The sequence below is a fragment of the Phalangium opilio genome, unplaced genomic scaffold, assembly GCF_054372755.1.
Source record: "Phalangium opilio isolate 3A_F unplaced genomic scaffold, DU_Popi_V2 ptg000013l_1, whole genome shotgun sequence".
Lineage (NCBI taxonomy): Eukaryota > Metazoa > Arthropoda > Arachnida > Opiliones > Phalangiidae > Phalangium > Phalangium opilio.
The window spans coordinates 15,835,766-15,858,462 of NW_028324148.1; the positions used below are offsets into that span (position 1 = coordinate 15,835,766).

The following is a 22,697-nucleotide window of genomic DNA, read 5'->3' on the forward strand; positions in this document are numbered from 1 at the left end:
TCAAAAACGTTGAAAAAACTGGTCCCCTCCCATAGACGCCCATGTTAAAACCAGACGGGTTTGAATTTTAGACCGAACCTATGTTATTCTCATTTTTAGGGTCGATTGAGCGGGCTTCTATAGCGCGTGTAGCCAGCGTGATCAAGTGGGCTATGACTGAACACACTAGAAGCAAGTTCAGTTCGATTCAGTTTAGGCTTTTCTTTTTCAATAGTCACCGTTGTAGTTGTGAGGGGGCTGAATGAACAAATGAACTAACCTGTATGAGTATGACCCTCTCTCTCTCCCGAGCTAGTAGGCTATAATTAAATTCCTTTGACAGTAAATTTTATAATTTCGTAAAACTTGGTAAATCAACGTAATTTTTGGTTTATCGGGACGAATTAAGATAAATTAATTAAAAGGTCTTGAAAAATAGTAAGCATCAATTTGAAATAACTTGATTTCAATTAAAAATCCAATGACCAAGGCTTAAGTCTTGTAGTCTAGAGGAGAAGCTTATCTTTCAGGGGTACTACCGAAGGGTAGATGACTTTACAGGGGTAAAATGATTCCGGAGTGATTAAATCTAATTTTATTGAAATATTTTTCATTTTCGGCTATGAAATTTCAAATTAGGGATGCTAAGCAATGAGCAGATACCCTGAAAAAAGCGAACTACCTCCGTTATTGGTGAGCCGACCGGAATTCCGTTTTCCATTGGATAATATCGGGGAGAGGCCCTGGATTGAGCCTTTCACGTGGGGAGTTCGCGGGGTAGCCGACCCCTTTGGACCCCCTGGCATGGCGCAATGCAACCGCGTTCAGAGACCCCCTCCTCCACCGCACCTAATAGCCCAATCCAAGAAATCGCACAATCAAGGGGCGTCTCGAAGCTGCAGCGAGGAGGCCACCTTGGCGCTGAACATTGACCCCGCCATCAGAGTCCGGCAACTCGAAAAGAGTTTGGCTTTCGTCAAGGAAAGTCACGCCCTAGTTCTAAGTAGTTTGCACAAGGAAGTTGACGAATTAAAGAACAAAAATAGAGGTAGCCCAGCCTCTCCTAAATTAACACATTAACAATTAAAATAATTTAATCTTTCCTCAGAACTTCAATTTCAGTTAATTGTGGGCGTAAATTCACCAGAATCAGCCACTGCTGTAAATAAATCTACAGAAGGTAAACTTGGTTGTATTTGGTGCAGCGCATTTCACTTTCCCTTTAATGTATTCGCACACCTTATGATTTTTCACCCGCATAATATTATTATTTTGCTCACAATTGATTTCAATAAAATATTATTTTATAATTTTTGTGTTATTTTTAATTTGAGAATGTTTCAATTTTAATTACGCTTAAAAGTTTGAAAAATTTTGGTGCTCCATTCGTTTTAACTAACTTCAAGAACCCATATCATACCCGAGAACATATGAGCCGATACTTTTAAGGCTGGTGTAGTTCTACACGTGTCGCGCCATCTATCAGCTCATACTTTTGTGCAATCTAGTTCTAGTAGATATTAAAACCCGAGAACGGTTTACTACCGCCATCTATGAGCCTATTGCGTTGCAATACAGTGTGGTATAACGCCAAAAACCCCAGAATACCCTGTGTATTACCACAGCCGACTCGATCACGCTTATGGCAGGGCTTGCAGCCAATAGCGTGATTGAGTCGGTTGTGGTATTACGAACCGATTCTAAGGTTTTATATTCTCAGTTACAGTATGGGTTCTCACAGACTATCGTTCCCCGTTTATTTTTACCAAATGTGTATAGATATAAAAACGAAAAGTACACTTCGTTATGCTTTCTTTTTGTTCAGAAGAAGAGCAATCGACAGTCGATCTTCAAAAGAAGATTGACAAATTGGAGAAAGAAATTCGTCGATTGAGGAATGCACTCAGAGAATCTCTTCAAATTAACACGCAGTTGACCTCTCAACTGCAATCCCTAAAAATGTTAGCATTTTCACTTGAACGCGTCATGGGAGGGGCCTAGAAATTTTGTAAGGCGCGTACAATGACTTAAAGCATTTCTGGGTTGTGGTTTAGTTTAGGCAAATGGCACTAGACGCTCCCTTAGTGGAGGGGGGGGGGTGGAGTTAACTGGCCCGCTAAGGTTAGCAAAGGCCAGTAATTTCAGCCCAGCCCTCACGAACGAGTTCCGATTGATGTGTATAAAGTTATCTAGGATGTTAGGGACGCCACGGAAGCCCACATTTGCTTTAATCATAGCCCACTCCATTCACGCTCACGGACGCAAGCTCCTCGCGTGATCGAGTGGGCTATGCTTTAACGGCGCCATTTATGAATGACCTTACGCGACTACGCGCCTTACGAGCCTCTATTCCTAAAATATTCGGGATTAAAATCTGAAAATGATTAAAATTTGAAGTAAGAACAAAGAAGTGGAAGATCTGCCTTCAACGAATAGAGAAGAATTTCCAGCGCGTTCGCATTCGGCTTTGGATTTGAGCAGCGGCGACCTTCGACCCTCTACGCCCAATTCGGGCTCTCCCAAGATTGACGAATACAGCGACAGCCTCAAAATGATTCAGCAAGCGGCCAGCACCAGCGCCAGAACCAAAAGCAGTCGGGTATGGAGATCAGGGACTTGACAAAGTTCGACGCGAGTTTTATTAACCCTTTGTTTCAGCCTGCCATGGAGATCAGAAGATACGACCGCCAATACAATGGCGGCGGCGGAGGGGGAGGAGGAGGGGGTGGGGCTAATGGCCGTAATCATCAAGATTGGGGAGGTCAAGGAGGCGATAGAGGTCGGCGCTATTCCGATTATCAACCGAGACTGCCCAGATTAGCGCTAAGAAATCAACAAAACTTTCAACAGTAAGATCCGGATATTGTTGATCGGATCCACGCCTACCTTATTCCCGATTTGTGTGCCGAGGCTTAACTTTAAAATGACAAATCTGGATCGAAATGACGCATCGTCTGCTTCAGAATACTACGAACGTTTCAATATTTTCGACTCTGAAGCAGATAACGCGTCATAATTGTCCAAGACTTGTCATTTAAAATGATCTCGAGCTAAGCCTCGGCTCACGCATCGGGAATAAGGTGGATTAAAATGATAATTAATTTTGAATGCTCTTAGGGGCGGCGATTCTTTACCTATCTTGAAGAAGCCTTTATTTCCATCGTTGGAACACCAATCGGAACGCACGAGGAAACCCAGAGGTCAAAGGGCACGACCCCAAAACAATCTCCAACAACGTTGATAAATAACCCCTCTATCTATAGATATTAAAATTAATAGCGTATTATAATTTAAGGTCATTTTATTCAATTACTTCCTATACTTAATTAAAATTAAAACGGTACGCTTAAATTAAATACGTTAATTTGGTAAAATGCTCCCCGAAACATTCCATTTAAATTCAACCAATTAAAAAAGGCCATCTATAGCTTAATCGTAGTGACGTCATCATTATAGTGTCAAAACGTACGTATTAATTAATTAATTACTTCCATATATGTTAAATTTATAATTAATGTTAATTTTAAATAATTAAAAAAACCCACTAGCTTAAGGAGGACACGAAAATAAATGTAATTAAAATAAGAATTAACTAAATGAAATGAAAAAAATTAAACTAATCTAGGTATGAAATTAATTAATAAATATATTTAAACTTAATGTTAATTAAATACAAAATTAACTCGGCACTAAAAAATTCAAAAAAAAAAATATGGTTTAAAGCTAATATTAATAATTAGTTTAATTACTGGGCTTAAGATTCTCTTAATGAACGAAAGCGCACAAATAATGAATATTTAGATTGGAACTAATTAGAACAGAACGTAATTAAGGAATATTTTTCAAGTGAAAAATTAAGGTAATTAAGATAAAAAGGTAATTAAGAAGGTCTAGTAACAAATTGTTTGTAACTAGCTTGGAACCATAGAAGAATACAGGTAAAAAGGGTGGTTTTCAATGGAAGATCAAGGTGGTTCCAAGATTGTAAAGCGCCGACTGATCCAACAATGATCAAATACATTTAATCTCCCCCAATTTAGCTTAATTAATAACTTACTTTTTTAAAGAAATTATAGGCTAATTTACTTATATTTATTTTAATTAAGAAAATTAATAATTAGGCATAATTAAAATAAGGATATTTTTAAAATGCAAAAACATATTTATTTACCTGATTCTGGAAGAGCTTCATTTTTGCGAGTGATATCTTAACTTCAATTAAAATAAACTGCAATGGAATTAAAGTCGTTTCATTCTTCTATAGTTTAAGCTTATTATAGTCTTTGAGCGGCTTGGACTTTGCCGAAATTCATATAGGATAATCGCATAGTTCGCTATCATTCCAAGCCGCTCAAATTAAGAATCGGTTGTGTAGCCTTTGAGCAGCTTGGTGTGCCACAAACGTTTCATTGACAATTCGGTCAAGCAAGCGCCTCAAAGAGTAGGCTGTTTACTATAGTCTCTGACCATTCCAAACCACTCAAAGAACCGGTTGTATAGCCTTTGAGCGGCTTGGTTTGCCACAAACGTTTCATGGAAAATTTGGTCAAGCAAGCGCCTCAAAGAGCGGGTTGTTTACTATAGTCTTTGAGGGACTTGGAAGTCACACGCGATCATTCCAAACCACTCAAAGAATCGGTTGTATAGTCTTTGAGCAGCTTGGTGTGCCACAAAAGGCGACAAAGCAATTACAGACGGGCATAATAGCACGGGTAAACTTGGATTTAATTATAAATGAAGATTAATTAATACACATTTAATATCGATGAATGTAGCGGCGTAATTAATGCGGTACGCTTATAATTAGACATTTAAGTTGATTTTGATACATGGACGGTATTGCTAAGTATAGAGTCCACAGACGTACGTAATACAATTTCACACCCTGACACAAAAATAAGCTACCCGCTGCTGCCAAAACGCCTCCTCCCAACACTCCGTACACAAACACTTTCTAGAAAACTGTACTACTTTTACCCCGCATTCAAAGCTCAAATTCATTTTGAAACTTTAAGAAATGGACTTTTTATAATAACAAGGCTAAAAATGTAACTTTCATATCTACGTGTTAAACCTCGAGAGATTTTCCGATTGAATATCCGAAATAGTTCCGAGAAACTATTGGCTCACATACAACTTATATATTAACCTGTTCTTCAAATCTGTTTAGCTAAAAGTGGGGGGGGGGGGGTCGAAAGAGGGGGGCTGAAATAGCTTCTACTCTCCAAAAAAGGAATTTACGGAATGATGGCAGGGGCGGAGCTACGCCCGAATTGCCAAGTCCCTATTAGCTAAATATTAGCGAAACTATAATGGTATTGAGCATTAATTTCTTTCCCTATAAGAGTACGAAGCTCCTAGCAAAATATGATTTTCGTGTACCCGAGTTCCACACACAAACACTTTACGCACTAACAGAATTTCAAAGCATAAGCTACGTTTGGTTAAAATGAACCGAAGTAAAACAGAGCGAAATTTATAAAGTTACAAGGTCTTAATTTCTTAACCAATAAGTGCTCAGAGCTGTCGGGGGATTATCTCTTTCCAATTCCTAGGCTAGGCTAGCCAGACTGGTTTTTCGTGTTACCGAGCTCAAGAGAGTCCACAAACAAACACATCACAAACTAACATACTACCAACGCAATAGCTACGTTTATGTTAAAACGAATGAATGACGCAAAATTTAATCAAATCCAATTTGAGCTTTAAAGACGGGGGTTGGGTTAGTTGTTGGGCAGAGGCGGCTCTAACTACGGTTTAGTATTTTTTTACAAATGCTCTTAATTAGTTTTATATATTTTTCTGCCATGACATTATATTAATTTGAAAAAGATATAAAATTACATTTGTTGGAAATTGATTCTTTTTAAGCTAAAACTGTCAAAACACGATCTAACTAATTACCACTTTCTTTCTTCCTCTCGTTCTTTCTTTCTCTAATTTAAAATATTTATTTTTTCCACTTTAATTTCTCAGCTAAGCCTAAATTTATTTATTTAATATTTCAGGGTCTTGTTCGGATATGTACATTGTACAATTAATTAAGAAAAATTACTTTTGGCAGTGACGTACATCGGGGCTTATCAGTTCATTGTTAATTCTAATTAGATATAGTTACGGGATATTTAAATTTGGCGATTAAAATTAAGCAATTAACGTTCTTACATTTAATATCCACCGCACCTGTTAGTTAGTTAGTTGGTTAGTTAATTAGTTTACTGTTAAATATTTACCGATTTGTTTTTTTTTTAAATTTCTTCTGCAATTTTTTTAATCACTTTGGACGATAATCAAGAATCAGCATCTGTAAGTTACTAAGTTAATTTCAAATTAACACTCGGTTAATTAAAATTAAAGCATGTCGAGTTTCTCGAAATCTAAAGTTGCCGCCGCTATGGTCTTTCAACCAACCATAAGTCCATAAGATACGTTCCATAAGTGTGTCACCATAAGTGTGACGTACGTCATAGATTCTCGTAAAGCAACAGACCCCTGGTCACGTGACAAAACAATTCTCGCTTCCGTCGTTCTAGAGGAACTAGTTCGAGCTATAAGTTTCTCAGTAGCATTAAGAACTTGTATAAGTAGTGTCATACTTATGGAACATATAAACTTATGACTAACGGGTTCTCGCAACTCGGCCTTTAAATCCAACCTTCTTTACGGTATTTCGCGAAACTCGGTCTTTAATACCGCGCTATAGTCTTTCAGCGTCTTGGAAAGAAGCCACGCGTGTTGGCTCCGAGGAGTCCAAACCGCTTAGAGACTATATTACACAATAAATTAAAAAAAAATATTCTAAACAATACTAACCATTTTTGACAAGATAAAAATAATAAAATATTTTTTTTTCGTCATCAGATTCATTCATTGGTAGCTGCATTTTCTACAATATTTCAGTAAGTCAAGGAGGATGTATAAGAGGGGAGACTAGTTCTGGGAGGGGGAGGAGTAAAAAAGAGGCCGATACCTTATACAGCGGCGCGCAAGCCGTTGGTAAAGGCGCGCGTTGTTAGAAACGAGGGGCATTCAAGCTCATGAGGCTAGAGCAAGGAGGCTCGAACGCACGCGCGAGAATGTAGGCTCTCTTGCCGGCAAGGGGGTAGCGGTAACCATGGTAACCGGGACTGCGTGCATTTTGCCTGAATCGACTCCGAGTCTCCCCTCTTATACATTCTCCTTGTTTCAAGTCAATTGGCGCTCTCGACCTCGACCAAGCAATAAGAATGGCGTGGCGTGTGGCCTTGACTTTGATGAATGTTTTTTGTAAAATGCGAATACACGTTAAAGCTTTCGTTTTATTTAATTCTAAATATATACCAGAGAGACACGACGCTAAAATTACATTGAAACAAAACTAAGATTTAAGAAATAATTAACTCTATAAAACATATCGCCTTTGTTTGTTTACGTGCTGACTTTTGTGAATATATAATAAAAATATTTGTTTTTAGCAGCGAGCGGTGTCAAAGTGTACGGTGGTTACGATTCTCTTTTCTTCTTTTCAATTACGATAAATTGTTGTCAAATAAGCTACTTATAATATATATATATATTTATAGCGAGCCTTTTTTTGTGACCCCAAAAATACTTGATAGGTGGGTTTTGTTTTTGACGGGAATCTTTTCATTTATTATTTATTTATTAATTCTTTCTAAATAATTGAATTGTTTACGTGGCACGTTTTATTTGTGACTAGCTCCTCCCAATACTTATAGTTGACGTAATAATATAGTCTTTGAGTGGCTGGCCCCAAAACGAAAATATTACGGAAATTTTACGGAAATTAACCCTTTTTTTTAGTAAAATAAAATAAGTTTTTTTCTTCTTCTAAAAAGTCCTAAATTAAGAATTATTTGAATAAAAACCCGTTAGATAAAGTATAGAGTTTCGCAAGCGCCTCAAAGACTATAATAATTATTAATTCGTTTTAAAATTAATTCAAGTTAAAGATATTTTAAAGGATGCTCTAAAAGAATTCAGAATTTAAGTTTCAGCCAATAGAAATCGTTCTCACAAATGACGTCACTAATCCCTGGCGTCCTATTGGCTGTTTTAAAAAGCGACGTCAATAAAGACCTCGCGCCATATTGGGCGCGTTCAGTAACGCTCAACGGAGGCTCCGTTGAATGCGCATTCGCCACTGAACGATTTTCCGAACTTCCGGTTTGACGTCACGATTGTAAGCGAAGAGGCATCGAAGTCATCGGCTGTAAGAGCCGATTACTTCGTTGAGCAACGCATTTGTGACGTAGCAGCAATGGAGGAAACTTATCTCCCTGAATGATTTCGAGAAGTTAATTTGACGGATAATTTCGGAACTATTTATAAAATCGGTGTAGCAGCGACTGAATACGAATGAATAATGTCTGTTAATTATTTTATGAAATTTTTTTCGATTATATCTACGAAGCTTAAAAAGTTATTGGGTTTTAAAGCTTAAGCCTTGGCTAAGTTACTGGTCAGAGTTTTCTCTTATTTCGGCTAGCAGGCCCTCGCATATCCATTTCCATTAACAGTAAGCAGACGATACAACGTAAAGTTTGCAGAAAACCGTTCAGTAGCCTAATACGTCACATGACATCACGTTGATCAACGGAGCTCAACGCGTTTGGTCTCCGTTGAGCGTTACTGAACGCACCCAATGGGTCACTTTAAAAGTGACGTCATCAACCCCTGGCGTCCCATTGGCTGTTATTAAAAGAGACGTCAATACGCGCCCTACTGTCTGTTTCTAGAAGTGACGTCATCAATCCCTCGCGCCCTATTGTCTGTTTCTAGAAGTGACGTCACCAATCCCTGGCGTCCCATTGGCTGTTTTTAAAAACGACGTCACCAATCTCCCGCGCCCTATTAGCTGTTTCTAGAAGTGACGTCATCAATCCCTCGCGTCCTATTGGCTGTTAATTTGTCGCGGACAGAAGTTAATATTTTGAAGTAATAAAAATAATATTTCTTTAAAACTTAGAGATTGAAATTAATTAAAATTAAATTACCCTGTGTACATCAATCTAATTAGTTTTATTTACGACGACTTTAATTAATTAGAACATCCTTAATTAACTAAACAAACTTGATTGTTAAAACACTTAACGATATTTGAAAATAAATTCTTTAAAAAAGGCTCGCGTTAATTTAATTCCAAGTTAATTAGCTGCGTTTAATTTTTAATTCTTATATAGTTCATTAATTAATTAATTTAATGGCGTTTGAATTTTTCATTCCCGATTAAAATTAATTATCTGATTTACAATGTATGTTTCTTTGTTAGTTTGTTAATTTGGCATTATTTTTAATGATGATTAAATTAAAGTGATGCTAAAATTAAACTTAATTAAAAATTAAATATAATTTGATCGGCTACGGGATTAAATATAAGCACCAAGGGATCAGCAAACTTAAGTACGTTGCAACCTAAGAAGGGACCGCCGCAATCGTAATCACTTACAATCTTCAAAAGGGTTAAAACTCCCTTAAAAGTACCGCTAATAATGTACCTTCCTAGGTTGCAACAGATAATAATTATTATACGTAAGATGCAACCTAAGAAGGGACCAAAATTCTAAAAAAAAACCCAAATTATTTTTTCGCAATCTTAGAAAGGATTAAAATCCCATAGAACTTCTTTTCAAACCATGACCCTTCTTAGGTTGCAACTGATAATAATTATTATACGTAAGGTGCAACCTAAGAAGGGACCACAATTCTGAAAAAAAAAAGAAAAAAAAAAAAAAATAAACCCCAAATTCCTCGTATTCTTCGCAATCTTAGAAAGGATTAAAATCCCATATAACTTCCTTACAAACCATGACCCTTCTTAGGTTGCAACTATTAATATATATATATGGGACACAAAAAAAAAAAAAAAATCAAGACACAAACTAAATTTAATGCTAATTAAATTGGTTAATTAGATTCTATTAATGAGATGTTGGCGATGGATTCGTTAGAGAGAGAGAGAGAATGAGATTACTAATTTAACTAATTAAAACTGAACGTAATTAGCAATTTGAGCAAACGATTAAAAATACTATTAAAAAGGTGTGTCAATGAATGAAAATGGCCCCTGATTGAGAATTAATTAATACACGTAATTAACTAAAATTTGATCTCAATTAAGTCTAAAACAATTAAAAATCTAAGGTAAATAAACTTTAACAACAAAATAATAATAATAATAATAAACTTGAGTTTCAGACGTTGATTGGTTGGTTTTGAGTAAATAATTATTTTGCATAAGTTGATGACACGCCTTCCTTGTAAGTGTGACGTCACCCATTGGAATCTGGTACTTAATTATTTCTAATGTTAAAAGTCGTTAATCTGAGCGTCAGACTTACAAGGAGGATGTTTTTTTTATAAACTTGGGTATTATTTAGTTTTTCTATTTTTTTTGGTCATGAACATGAACATGATCACAGGAACTATACATTTATAACGCGTTCAGATTTTATAGAACTGATAAAAATTGGTATTTATGTTTGTATATTTATAAAATATGGCGAAAGGGTTACTCAAACGATTCATGATCAGTTTCAATTTTCACCCGTGATCAAATAAGCGCGAGAATTGTGTTTAAATACGTCACGGGTGCGCTTAACTTCAGCGCGGGTGCAATTTCGTTAATTTTAAAATATTAAATTTGAGACAAGAAATATGTCAAACTCATTATTTGGATCAATTTAGTGTCTCTTTAAAACGATTAATATACGTGATCATTTTAGTGCCCCTTAAAGACACGGGACCAGTTAAGTGCCCCTTTGAAACATTAAGTGTTCCATTAATATACGTGATCATTTTAGTGTCCCTTTAAATAGTTTTGAACGACTTAAGTGTTCCATTAAGAAACGGGATCATTTCAGTGTCCCTATAAGACTTTTTTGAATAGCTTAAGTGTCCCTTTAAGACTTTTTGAAAAGTTTAAGTGTCTCTTTAAGACTTTTTGAATCACTTAAGTATCCCTTTAAGATATTTTTGGATCACTTAAGTATCCCTTTAAGATATTTTTGGATCACTTTAGTATCCCTTAAGATTTTTTTGGATCACTTTAGTATCCCTTAAGATATTTTTGGATCACTTTAGTATCCCTTTAAGATATTTTTGGATCACTTTAGTATCCCTTTAAGATACTTTTGGATCACTTTAGTATCCCTTTACGATATTTTTGGATCACTTTAGTATCCCTTTAAGATATTATTTGGATCACTTTAGTGTCTCTTTAAATCATTTAAAAACACTGAAGTGTTCAATTAAGATACACGCGATCATTTCAGTGTCCCTTAAAGACACGGACGGGACCAGTTAAGTGCCCCCTTTAAAACCCTTTTCTGAATCGTTTAAGTGTCCCTTTAAAACCGGCGGAGTGATATTAGCTAATTGACAATGGAACAATTAATCAAGATATTATAAAAAATGGCGTCGCTACTAAATCCATAAAATTGAACTGAATTGACGGATATCTGTTGCTATGGACACTTAACGAACAATTGCCTAACAATTATTTCAGCAAAAATTAATATCTATTTTTAAAAAAATTGTTTTTTTCTGTTTTTTTTTAGTGATTTGTTTTTTGACAATATATGTTTTTGTTTATTTCCCCTTGCTTAGAAAAGGCCTCAAGTGTTTGTTTGTTTAATTAATATCATCATGATTAAAAAGGGGGAGGGGTTCGGGGGTGTGTCTAATATTGTTTTGCAAAAAAGAAAAAAAGCCCCCCTCCTTTCACTCCCCCACGGAAATATTTTTCCCCCAATTTTGAATTTCAAAGTATTTCCAGGTTCTTTCTTATTTTTTTTTTGCTTTTACCTTAAATTTGTTTTTTTTTGGTGATTTTTGGTTTTTTTTTTACTTGGCTCCTGGGATTTTACCCAAAACCTGCAAAAATATTAATTTGGGGGGAAAAATTGGATTAACAAAAGTTTTTGCCCAAAATAAGTTTGAGTGCAAAAAATACGGTGATAAAAACTGATTTGCAAAAAGAGTTTCGGCAAAAACATTTTGGCAAAAAAGGTGTTGGCAAAAAATTGATTAGCAAAAAGTGTTTCGGCAAACAATAATTCGCAAAAACGTATGCCGACAAAAAATAATTTGCAAAAAATTATGTCGACAAAAATAATTTGCAAAAAATTATGTCGACGAAAAATGATTCGCAAAACGTATGGTGACGAAAAATGATTCGCAAAACGTATGGTGACGAAAAATGATTCGCAAAACGTATATCGGCAAACAATAATTTGCAAAAAATTATGTCGACAAAAAATAATTTGCAAAAAATTATGTCGACAAAAAATAATTTGCCAAAATTATGTCGACAAAAAATAATTTGCCAAAATTATGTCGACAAAAAATAATTTGCCAAAATTATGTCGACAAAAAATAATTTGCAAAAAATTGTCGACAAAAAATAATTTGCAAAAAATTGTCGACAAAAAATAATTCGCAAAAAACGTGTCAACAAAAAATAATTCGCAAAAAACGTGTCAACAAAAAATAATTCGCAAAAAACGTGTCAACAAAAAATAATTCGCAAAAAACCTGTCAACAAAAATTCGCAAAAAACCTGTCAACAAACATTAACACACAAAAAAATGTCGACAAACATGAACTTGCAAAAAATATGCTGACAAACATTAATTCGCAAAAACGTATAGCATCGAAAATTTGCAAAAATAATCGGACATTTAAGGCAAAATATGAAGCAATAAGGTGACCTCTACAACACCAAATTGAAACGTGAAAAGATTGCAAAAAAAGCGATAAAAACACGTAAAGCCAAGTTTGAAGTTTGAATAACGCAATTTTTAGGTAATTAATGTAAAAACGTGTTTGAAAGATAGAATTATGATTGGCTAATGGTGCTTCGCGTGAATTTCATTAAAAAACATGAAAGACCAGCTGAAGAAAATTCGTCAAAGAACTTTTTGAGTCACTTTTGAAAATGTGACGTAAGTTGAAGCCACGCGTGCCAATAGAGAGAGAAAGAAGATAAACGAGTCAATGGCAACCTTAGACTGGACGTAATTCCGCTATAATTCTATAGTAAATTGTCGTAGTCCCTTCTAAGGCTGCAACTGACGCCAGTTGAAACGAAAAATGTCACTGTACATTGAGAAAAGTTTCTGAGAGATTTGTTTGAAATGTACGTTGTCGAAATGATTGTTTGAGCGAAATGTTAAGAGCGAGAGAGCGGTTTAATTTTGAGCACGATTTTGAACGCGGACTCCCGGAATTGCGTTAAACATAACCTAACCACAAAAACCACAATTAAACGGACCACAACCCGTGCACAACTATATATATACTAGAGGGGCCGACATTCACACCCCAAATCCCCTACGCTATGCTCGCGAAATCGCGAACACAACAATCACGAAAGCTTCAAAGAAATCGCGAAATATTTGAAGAAATCGCGAAATATTTGAAGAAATCGCCAAATATTTGAAGAAATCGCCAAATATTTGACGAAATCGCAGAAGAAATTGCGAAATATTTGAAGAAATCGCAAAATATTTGACGAAATCGCGAAATATTTGGCAAAATCGCAGAAAAAAAAAAGCGAAATCTTTGCGAAATCAAGAGGAAATCGCGAAATATTTGACGAAATCGCGAAATATTTGGCAAAATCGCAGAAAAAAATCGCGAAATCTTTGCGAAATCAAGAGGAAATCGCGAAATATTTGACGAAATCGCGAAATATTTGACGAAATCGCGAAATATTTGGCAAAATCGCAGAAAAAAATCGCGAAATATTGGCGAAATCAAGAGGAAATCGCGAAATGAAATAAGAAATCGCGAAATCCCGTAGGCTTGTTTGTTAATGTCGGACCCCTCTAAACGATTTAGCTTAGAGGCAAGGGGATAGGGGGTCGGGTTGGGGTTCTTACCTTGGACAAGTCGACTCCAGTCAAGGCCTGGACAGCTGGAGGCAGTTGGCTCACTAATTTTGTCACTTCCATGGTTGTCCTGTCTTCACCGCCCACCATAACTATCTCACCCGTCTTTGCTAGAGGCGCCGCCACTTCCGCCGCGATCTACACACACCCACCCCAAACACCCAACAAATACTTCTGAGTACAACCCAAAAGTACATATAGATATAAGAACAAAAAGTACACAGTTTCTATTAACGAAGTGTAGCCTAGTACTTTCTGTTTTTATATCTATAGACTTTTGAGTACAACTTAAGGGGTCAAAGGGTGTGGTGTGCTTGCTTACCTTGGGTAGGGCTTCGAGGACGAGGCTCATGATAGCGGCATCCCCGTACTGTTTGTAAGCGGCCGCCTTCATCCTCATTCTTTCGGCCTCGGCCTTTCCGACGGCCTCGATGGCGTACGCTTCCGCCGCTCCCAACATCTTGATGTGTTCCGCATCCGCCCGAGCCGCCTCAACCGTCTGAGTACTAAACAACCACACCACCATCATTCAAATAACAACTATTAAAATTCTAGAAGATTATTTTCTTTTTTTCTACGTGAGGGTGGTTATGTAAAAACAAACGTAGCTATCGCTCTAGTGTTTGTATGTACGTATGTTAGTTCGTGTGTGCACCTGGGACACACGTTAAAACTAAACGTAGCTAATTTAAAGCGATGTACGATGCGTTATGTAGTTTCACCATAAGTTTATAAGTGATATGTTCCATCCATAAGTATGACACTACCTATACTTTGTCGTAATGCTACCGAGAGACTTACAGCTCGAGATAACTAGTTCGAGAAGGAGAACGACGGAAGCGAGTCAATTGAAGTCCTAAGTACACTCGGTGGTTAATTAATTTTGCAGCTAGGACCTATTCCATCTAGCTCCTATTTAGTCCGTACTTACTAAGCCCCCTTGGACGAGAATCTATGACCTACGTAACTTCATGACAAGCGAGTTAGTAACCAATGAAACTTATGCGAGAACATATCTTATTAACTTATGATACGAAGTGTACCACACTATCTAATAGGAAATAATTTTCGTGACTTGTTATAGATTTGGTGGCAAAACTACATTGAAGCTTTCAACTCATGGTACAAAGTGTACCACACTATCTAATAGGAAACAATTTTCGTGACTTGTTATAGATTTGGTGGCAAAACTACATTGAAGCTTTCAACTCATGGTACAAAGTGTACCACACTAGCTAATAGGAAATAATTTTCGTGACTTGTTATAGATTCGGTAGAAAAACTTCATTTAAGCATTCAAAGTTATTTTTCGGAGCCAACAAATCATGAATAGAGCAAAAATATTTCAAAGTGACAGCCAGTAAAAAGGCCTCGATACAAAAATGAGCAATTCCGCTAACCCCAAGAGAATGTTTCAACACGTGTCACCCCCAAAATAACATAAAGAGGGCCAAATTCCAAAAGCAAGGGGGTTGGACTCGGGATGACGCTTTCTAAGAATTGGTTTTACCGCGGAGGAGAGACGTGAGATGGAGTAGACTTTGTACCCCCCCCCCCACAGCAATAAAGTCCTCGCATCAGCATCCCCAGTGGCGTTTTATTGCCCACCAACATCACTACTTTGGGGTTAGAACTTGCGTGAGAGAGGGGGGGGGGAAGCAAATTTTGAAAGTAAACATTTGATGGGAAAGATAAGATATAAAGCCTGAACTGACTGCTTCGTGTACTTAAAAGAAAATTTGGGGGGAATTTTCGAAGCCCAGTGACATTCTTTCTTTTGTATAAATTTACTATGGTGGTCTTTAACTGGAACTGGGGATTTTTATTATCGGGCGGCGGCCGGCGAAGAGAACTACCACGCGTAGTGGAAACCCGGGCCGTGGACACGGTCGGTCTTAAGGCTATTTGCACCTAACTGTCTGAAAGACTAGTCGATTTGTGATTGCTCATAAAGATATTCATGGCCATATATTCATTATGACTGACACTTTATATTGGCAATTACTAACAAAGGAAGCCCCTGTGGTCGATAATAACAAGAACGAACTGGCTAAGTGGATAGCAATAGACGAATTCGGAAACCCCATACTCAGAAAACAACTTTCAGGGGCGCTAGCCATATCGGGGGCCAAATATTTGTAGTAACACTTCACGGTAGGTGGCGCTAAAAGACTTGCTCTTGATATTAATTTTTTTCTTAAAAATGTTCGTGTTATTTTGCGTTTGTATATATACAAATAAATTTGTACCTAAGGTCCAAACTTGTTTATGTCAGAATTTATATAATTACTTTAAGTGCAATTAGTTAATAGTTCTCGTTTTAAAGTGTAGGGGGCGAACGGTTTAAAAAAGCACACTCTCATGCTGATTGGCTAGAATTACGCGCCAAGTCATTAGCATCGTCTGCTCACGGGTCCGTCTAGCCAATCAGCATGAGAGTGCGCTTTTTTAAACCGTTCGCCCCCTACACTTTAAAACGAGAACTAATAACTAATTGCACATAAAGTAATTATATCAATTTTGACATAAACAAGTTTGGACCTTAGGTACAAATTTATTTGTATATATACAAACGCAAAATAACACGAACATTTTTAAGAAAAAAATTAATATCAAGAGCAAGTCTTTTAGCGCCATCTACCGTGATGTGTTATTACAAATATTTGGCCCCGATATGGCTAGCGCCCCTGAAAGTTGTTTTCTGAGTATGGGGTTTCCGAATTCGTCTATTATCTTCGCACCGCTAGTCACTCAAATTTTATATTATAAGACACTAGAAAATCTGTGGTTTAGTTTTGGTTCCGGACGTTAATGCAATAAGAGTGCACACCAAAGCTAGTGTGTGAAACGTTTCAACATTCCTATAATTAGACACAGGGCGGCGGGTGGACTCTTTCCCTTAGGCCATTTGAAACTATTGTTGTTCCGGGTATCGGGGGGGGGGGGGGGTACCCGGGTAGTTAGGCTTATTCGAAAAATGGTTGTTGGGTATTAAAAGTTATGAAGAATAGATATCGGGGGGGGGGGGGCGGTGGACACCCAAAATGTTTTGCTTGGTATTCGGCTAATTAGGTTTAAATATATATATATATATATATATATATATATATATATATATATATATATATATATATATATATATATATATATATATATATATTTCCTTCAATAATTTCCTATAGTACACTATTTTTACAATAATGTATCTCAATCCTAGGTTCTTCTTCCTCAATTCATTTCTCTTCACTAACTTTTGGTTCCGCTTTCTATTTCTTAACTCTTAAGTCTTATTTCAATACAGAATACTGGCAATGGGATGAGAGAGGCGTGTGTCGCGCTGCTTGGTGTGGGGTGATTCTGGTCTGTCTCAGAAAGAAACTACCACAAAACGCGTACCTTATTGTCAACTAAATTTCACCCCATTTCGTCATTCTTTAACATTTTAAAGTGGGTGGTCCCCCCCCCCGACTTAGCTACCCTTGATGGCGTGGTGGTGGCGCCACCTTTCTCCCACGCGTCAGACACACGAGTGTGATAGTAATAAAGATGGAGAGAGTGGTGTCTTACCGTTTTCCTTGGGCGATGAGTTCGACTTTGTAGGCTTCGGCCTCGGCGGGGAGTCTGACGGTGGCCGTCAAGTCCTTTTCTTTTCTGAGGATTTCCTTCTCTTCGATGGCGATCTGTTTCCGGCGTTCCACGACGTCGATCTCGATCTCCTCGTTCCTGATCTTTTGCCTCATCTTGGCCGATTGCAGTTCGTAGGCCAGTTGCGCCTCCGCCTTCTTCGTGTTCACCTCACCGTCATAGTTTGCTTTTTGCAGTTGATACAGTCGACTCGAATCCTCGATCTTCGTGTTCGCCGCGTACTTGACATCCATCGCTTGCTTATCACATTCCGCTTCCTGTTGAAGGGGGAGGGGCAATTAGATTGGCGGGGGGCGGGGCCACACAAGGACAGGGGGCTCTTACTCTGATCCCGGCGTCTCTCTCGGCTTGGGCCACTCCGACGTCAGCGTCCCTCTTGACGGCGGCCGTGCGCGATTTGCCCAAAGAAGCCAAATAATCAACTCGGTCAAAAACATCTTTGATGGTGAAGCTGAGAATCTCGATGCCCATGCGCCCCACATCGGGCGACGCCACTTCCCGGACTAACGACGCGAACTGGTCCCGATCCCTGTATACCTCCTCCACGGATAGCGTTCCTAACAAAGCGCCAAACCATAAACCCGGACCCCAGAAGAAGATAAGAGGCAGAGGCGCTGAGCGTAATTACCTAGGATGGCTCTGAGGTGTCCCTCCAGGGTCTGTAAGATGACGCACTTTATGTGGTCCACGTCCTTTCCTAAGAATTGTTCGGCAGCCGTGGCTAAAAACTCTTTCTCCGTCATAACCTTGCATTGGGCCACCCCCGTCACCGTCAACGGAACTCCCTGCGCCGTTTCCACGTGCTCGCAACGGGGAGTCAGTGTCATCACCTCCAGTGATAATCTAATCGCGACATTACAAAACGGGTTGGGAAGACTGTTAACTCTGTTTCTACTAGAGATACGGGGATGTCCTTTGAGTACGTTGTAGTCCAATTTGTCCCCCATCCAACCATACTAAAGACTTAGGGATCGAGTAAACAGGGGCCGAGTAATTAAGCAAAACGTAAACAAACATACCCCCCTCCATGGGATTAGCGTTACATTAAACTTCGGAGGCTCATAACTCTGGTTCTAATAGACATAGGGGGATGTCCTCTGAGTATGTTATAGTCCTATTTGTCCCCCATCTAACCATACTAAAAACGTAGCGCTACGACAAACAGGGGCCGAGATATTAAGCAAAATGTTCGTCAACTTATGGTATCGTCTCACTTATTCTTATTATGTTACTTATGATTTTTGCACTATACTTCGGAGGCTCTTAACTCTGGTTCTACTAGAGATAGGGGGATGTCCTTTGAGTATGTTATAGTCCAATTTGTCCCCCATCCAACCATACTAAAAACTTACGGCTGCGACAAACAGGGGCTGAGTAATTAAGCAAAACGTTACGGTGGGTTGGCTGGACAGTTCAAGAGCGGGTTAGAGTAATGGCCCGATCCGGGGGGGGGGGGAAAGGGCGACACTCCGAGCGCGGGTCATTAGAGGAAAGTCAGTCAATGGCTAAGAAGAATCGAGGCAATAATTACCCCCCCCCCCCGCATTAGGGTAAAAGAGTCCAAAGTTAGAAGAACGCTCTTTTAGCGTTGGAACGCTATTTATTGAAAAACACATGGAAGTAAAATTCACACATAAACGATAAAAAGGGAAATCAAAGGACAAGTCTAACTGTAACAATACGCAAAGGGAAAGTCTATCTATTACATTAACAACACGAGTTCAAGAGTGGGTTAGCAAATCGGGTAACAGGGGTATCCTCCATAGGAATAGCGTTAGACCCAACTTTGGAGGCTCATAACTCTGGTTCTACTTAAGATACAGGGATGCCCTTTGAGTATGTTATAGTCCAATTTGTCCCCCATCCAAACATTCTTAAAATTTGGGGATCGAGTAAACAGGGGCCGAGTAATTAAGCTAAACGTAAAGAAACAAACCCCCTCCATAGGAAAATAGCGTCAGACCCAACTTTGGTGACTCATAACTCTGTGTCTACTAGAGATACGGGGATGTCCTTAGGATACGTTATAGTCCAATTTGCCCCCCATCCAAACATACTAAAAATGTAGGGCTACGACAAACAGGGGTCGAGTAATTAAACACAAGTTGGGAAACCAAAATAAACCTCTCCGAGCCGAGACGAATTTACTTTCCAAACACAGTTCCGCAAGCCAATGAGGCAAACCGGAAATACATAGTTCTAATCGGCGAGATATTGCCATGATCATTTAGTTTAAAGCGTTTTAATAATTTCCTGCGTATCCACAATAATTCTAATGAGGACCTAATATCTATCACTTAAATGTGTATTTAACTTTCGGCTCAATCTGAACCGTTAAGACCTCCTATAAGAGGACATGAAACAAGGTCAATTATGGTTAAGATCTAGGTTATCTTATCTCATAGACCCAGTCGTTTCAACACGTATGGAGAGATGAAGTATTAACATCCTTATTATTTAATGAAGCTAAAAGTTACGTTTACACTATATATAAATGTAGTAAAGATGAATTAAAAAGTAAACACCAAATTTTAAATGTTAATATCAAAAGATGTTCTTGGAATATTGAGATGAAATAGAGCTTTATAGCTACACAACTACTAAGAGAAACGTAATGCCGAAAAATATTTAAGTATTTCCATTTAATATTCTGCAAAAAGAAAATGTTATCGTTTTGTAAGAGATCTTTTCACCCTACTCGCTTTATATTAACTTTGATATGCGTGTACTGTTTCGATTCAGATGCAATCTTCATTACTCGTTCTATATTAACTCTCACTTGTGTCAGTACATAGAATTAAGTTTATCTTAAATAATTAATTAAATATAAATGATATTAATTATTTTAATCGCCAGTAAATAACTTTAAAAATAGTTAAATCGTTTAAAATAAAGTTGTTCCTATTTTCTTTCGAAACTTTGCTAATATTGACGTTTAAAGTAAAGGGTACCCCTCTTGTCCGCTTTCTTCAAATTTTGGGGTATATATACGATTCGTTTCCATTATAATAATAGATAAAAACGCATTCGCGTGAACCGATGGTGGAAGCCCTGCCATTGGGAGGCTAGACGTTTCTCGTAACCCTAGCCGATCGCCGCGTATATCTTGAAACCAAACGTTGACGAAGGAAAAGAAGCCGGAATGGACAAAGACCTGAAGATGGTGGTGCATAGAAGCTGCTGGTGTCAATGTGGAATTGACGAAGAATAGAAGATGGTGGTGCATAGAAGCTGGGGTCACGGTGGAATGGACAAAGACCTGAAGATGGTGGTGCATAGAAGCTGGTGTCAATGTGGAATTGACGAAGAACAGAAGATGGTGGTGCATAGAAGCTGGTATCAATGTGGAATTGACGAAGAACAGAAGATGTTTGTGCTTGGAAGCTAGCAAGTACAGACTAGTGTCCATGTGGAGTGGACGAAAACCAAAGCTGGTGGTGTTGGAACTCAAGTAGAATAGCCAGAGGAGACAAACCCAAATTTCCGTGAACTGCCAATGCAGTCCGGAAATTGGGAACACGTTTGCTCCGATACGCAAACTGCGAACGCGGTCACGTGGGGCGTGACAGACACACAGACAGACAGACAGACACGGCCGGTGTAATACCTCTCCGTGACATACGTCACTCGGAGAGGTAAAAATGTTCGTCAACGCCCTCTCCAGAAGATTAACAAGGGCTTATTTACACGAAACCTATTAACTCTGGTTCTATAAGAGATACGGGGAAGTACTTTGAGTATGTGATAGCCCCACTTCTACCCTTTGCAATGATATTAAACAATTGGGGTTAGCAAGTAATTTAAGGAAAATTTCACACAACATAACATCATGCCTTAAAAGAACAGCATTTTTATAAAAATTGAAGGGAAAATATTTAGAAAAAAATAAGTCATCTCTAATTAAAATATGATAATTAGCATTTAATTAGTCTTAATAATAATCAAGGACTACTGCCTCGCCACCCGCCATTTGTTTAGAGGCGTCTGCTAGCCAGAACCCGCGCATTAACAGGATTGGTTGAACCACAGCCAACTCGATCACGCTTTGGCTGCACACCATATAGACAGCCATGTTAAAAGCTGACTCCTTTGATTTTAGGGCTAAAATGTGTCATATGATTCGACAGGCTTGTAATTGTAGAGCGCGTGCAGCCAGGGCGTGATCGAGTTGGCTGTGGTTACAAAAGAGAAAAAAGTGGCATAATTTTACCTTTGAACGTCAGTGACGAGCCACCAAGCCCAAGCCCAACTACCAACCACCATTTGTTTAGTTTGAGAACCACAACAGCCACCTGAGAAAATAGGCGTTAATTTTAACCACAATTAAAGTTAATTTAAATAATTAAAAATATTTTATTATTAGTATTTAGTAATAATTATTGAGAGAAGAAGGAATTAGATACCAGAGACAATGAGAGCTTCATTTGGTCCAACAGTATGAATGTTCCCCATGATTTTCTATTAATTATCAATTTAAAAAAGTCCAAAAACTACAACTAGTACAGACACACGTTCTTAGCGCAGATAAGATGATTAAACTCTTCTATAGTGACGAAATACCGCAATTTATCTGCAATTAAATGGCAATTCTTCAAAATATTGCCGGTACCACTTTGTACCAGCCCTAACAAATCATAAAACATCGGTAACGGAATCCCTAAAACATTTTATCAAGTAGCGTGAACGTAAAGGGGCAAAATTCAACTCAAAAAATGTTTACTAAATTATTTGTTTTTCTACTTAAGCGGGCCACATTAACTTTATTAAACATTATTTAACACATTTTACACACTGAAAGGGAAGAAACATAACGGCAACATTACCATTTTTGCAATTGCAGCAGACGAAGGGGGTTGAACAGGAATTTGCCTTGCAGAAAAGCTGCCCACCAAGGCTTAGCTCTTAAAACTTGTTTTACGCGTTTTAGGCCTAAACTACTCGCTAATATAAATTACGGTAGTCACGTACACGAATTAGACACTGCTTAATATTAATTATTACCTATAATTAGCGCTAATTATTAAAAATAATTAGGAATTTCGGGCGCTTTCACAATCAGAAGCAAACAGGAAACATTTCTCATCAAAGATACGCTTTGCGTCAAGCCGACCACGGACTCCTTGATCTCCAAAGAATTTGGGGTGATGCCAAATGTCGGAAAATAATGCTATTAGAATTTCA

The 22,697-nt window shown here is 38.0% G+C and overlaps 3 protein-coding genes across 5 annotated transcripts in view; 2 read left to right on the top strand and 1 right to left on the bottom strand.

Moving 5' to 3' along the window:
- LOC149709572 (F-box only protein 7-like) overlaps nt 1–22,697 on the top strand; it is a 63,977-nt gene that overhangs the window by 15,758 nt on the left and 25,522 nt on the right. The gene's annotated exons all lie outside the window — the stretch shown is intronic.
- Nucleotides 217–4,221, top strand: LOC149709574 (uncharacterized). Of its 2 annotated transcripts, none has more exons than XM_089864943.1 (7): nt 217–542; nt 619–1,027; nt 1,088–1,159; nt 1,805–1,940; nt 2,377–2,578; nt 2,638–2,828; nt 3,097–4,221. In XM_089864943.1, the coding sequence occupies exons 2-7, from the start codon at nt 631–633 to the stop codon at nt 3,218–3,220; spliced, it is 1,122 nt and encodes a 373-aa protein (XP_089721069.1). In that variant the 5' UTR covers nt 217–542; nt 619–630; the 3' UTR covers nt 3,221–4,221. The 2 variants fall into 2 exon arrangements, with proteins under 2 accessions (XP_089721069.1, XP_089721070.1); XM_089864944.1 differs by having other exon boundaries at nt 217–417.
- Flo2 (flotillin-2) lies at nt 7,260–22,672 on the bottom strand. Of its 2 annotated transcripts, none has more exons than XM_089864942.1 (9): nt 22,518–22,672; nt 21,920–22,086; nt 21,727–21,808; nt 18,145–18,359; nt 17,841–18,073; nt 17,439–17,773; nt 14,194–14,377; nt 13,863–14,009; nt 7,260–11,853 (listed from the first exon to the last, which is right to left on the bottom strand). In XM_089864942.1, exons 2-9 carry the CDS (start codon nt 21,966–21,968, stop codon nt 11,824–11,826), a joined length of 1,275 nt encoding a protein of 424 aa, XP_089721068.1. In that variant the 5' UTR covers nt 21,969–22,086; nt 22,518–22,672; the 3' UTR covers nt 7,260–11,823. The 2 variants fall into 2 exon arrangements, with proteins under 2 accessions (XP_089721068.1, XP_089721067.1); XM_089864941.1 differs by having other exon boundaries at nt 22,340–22,653.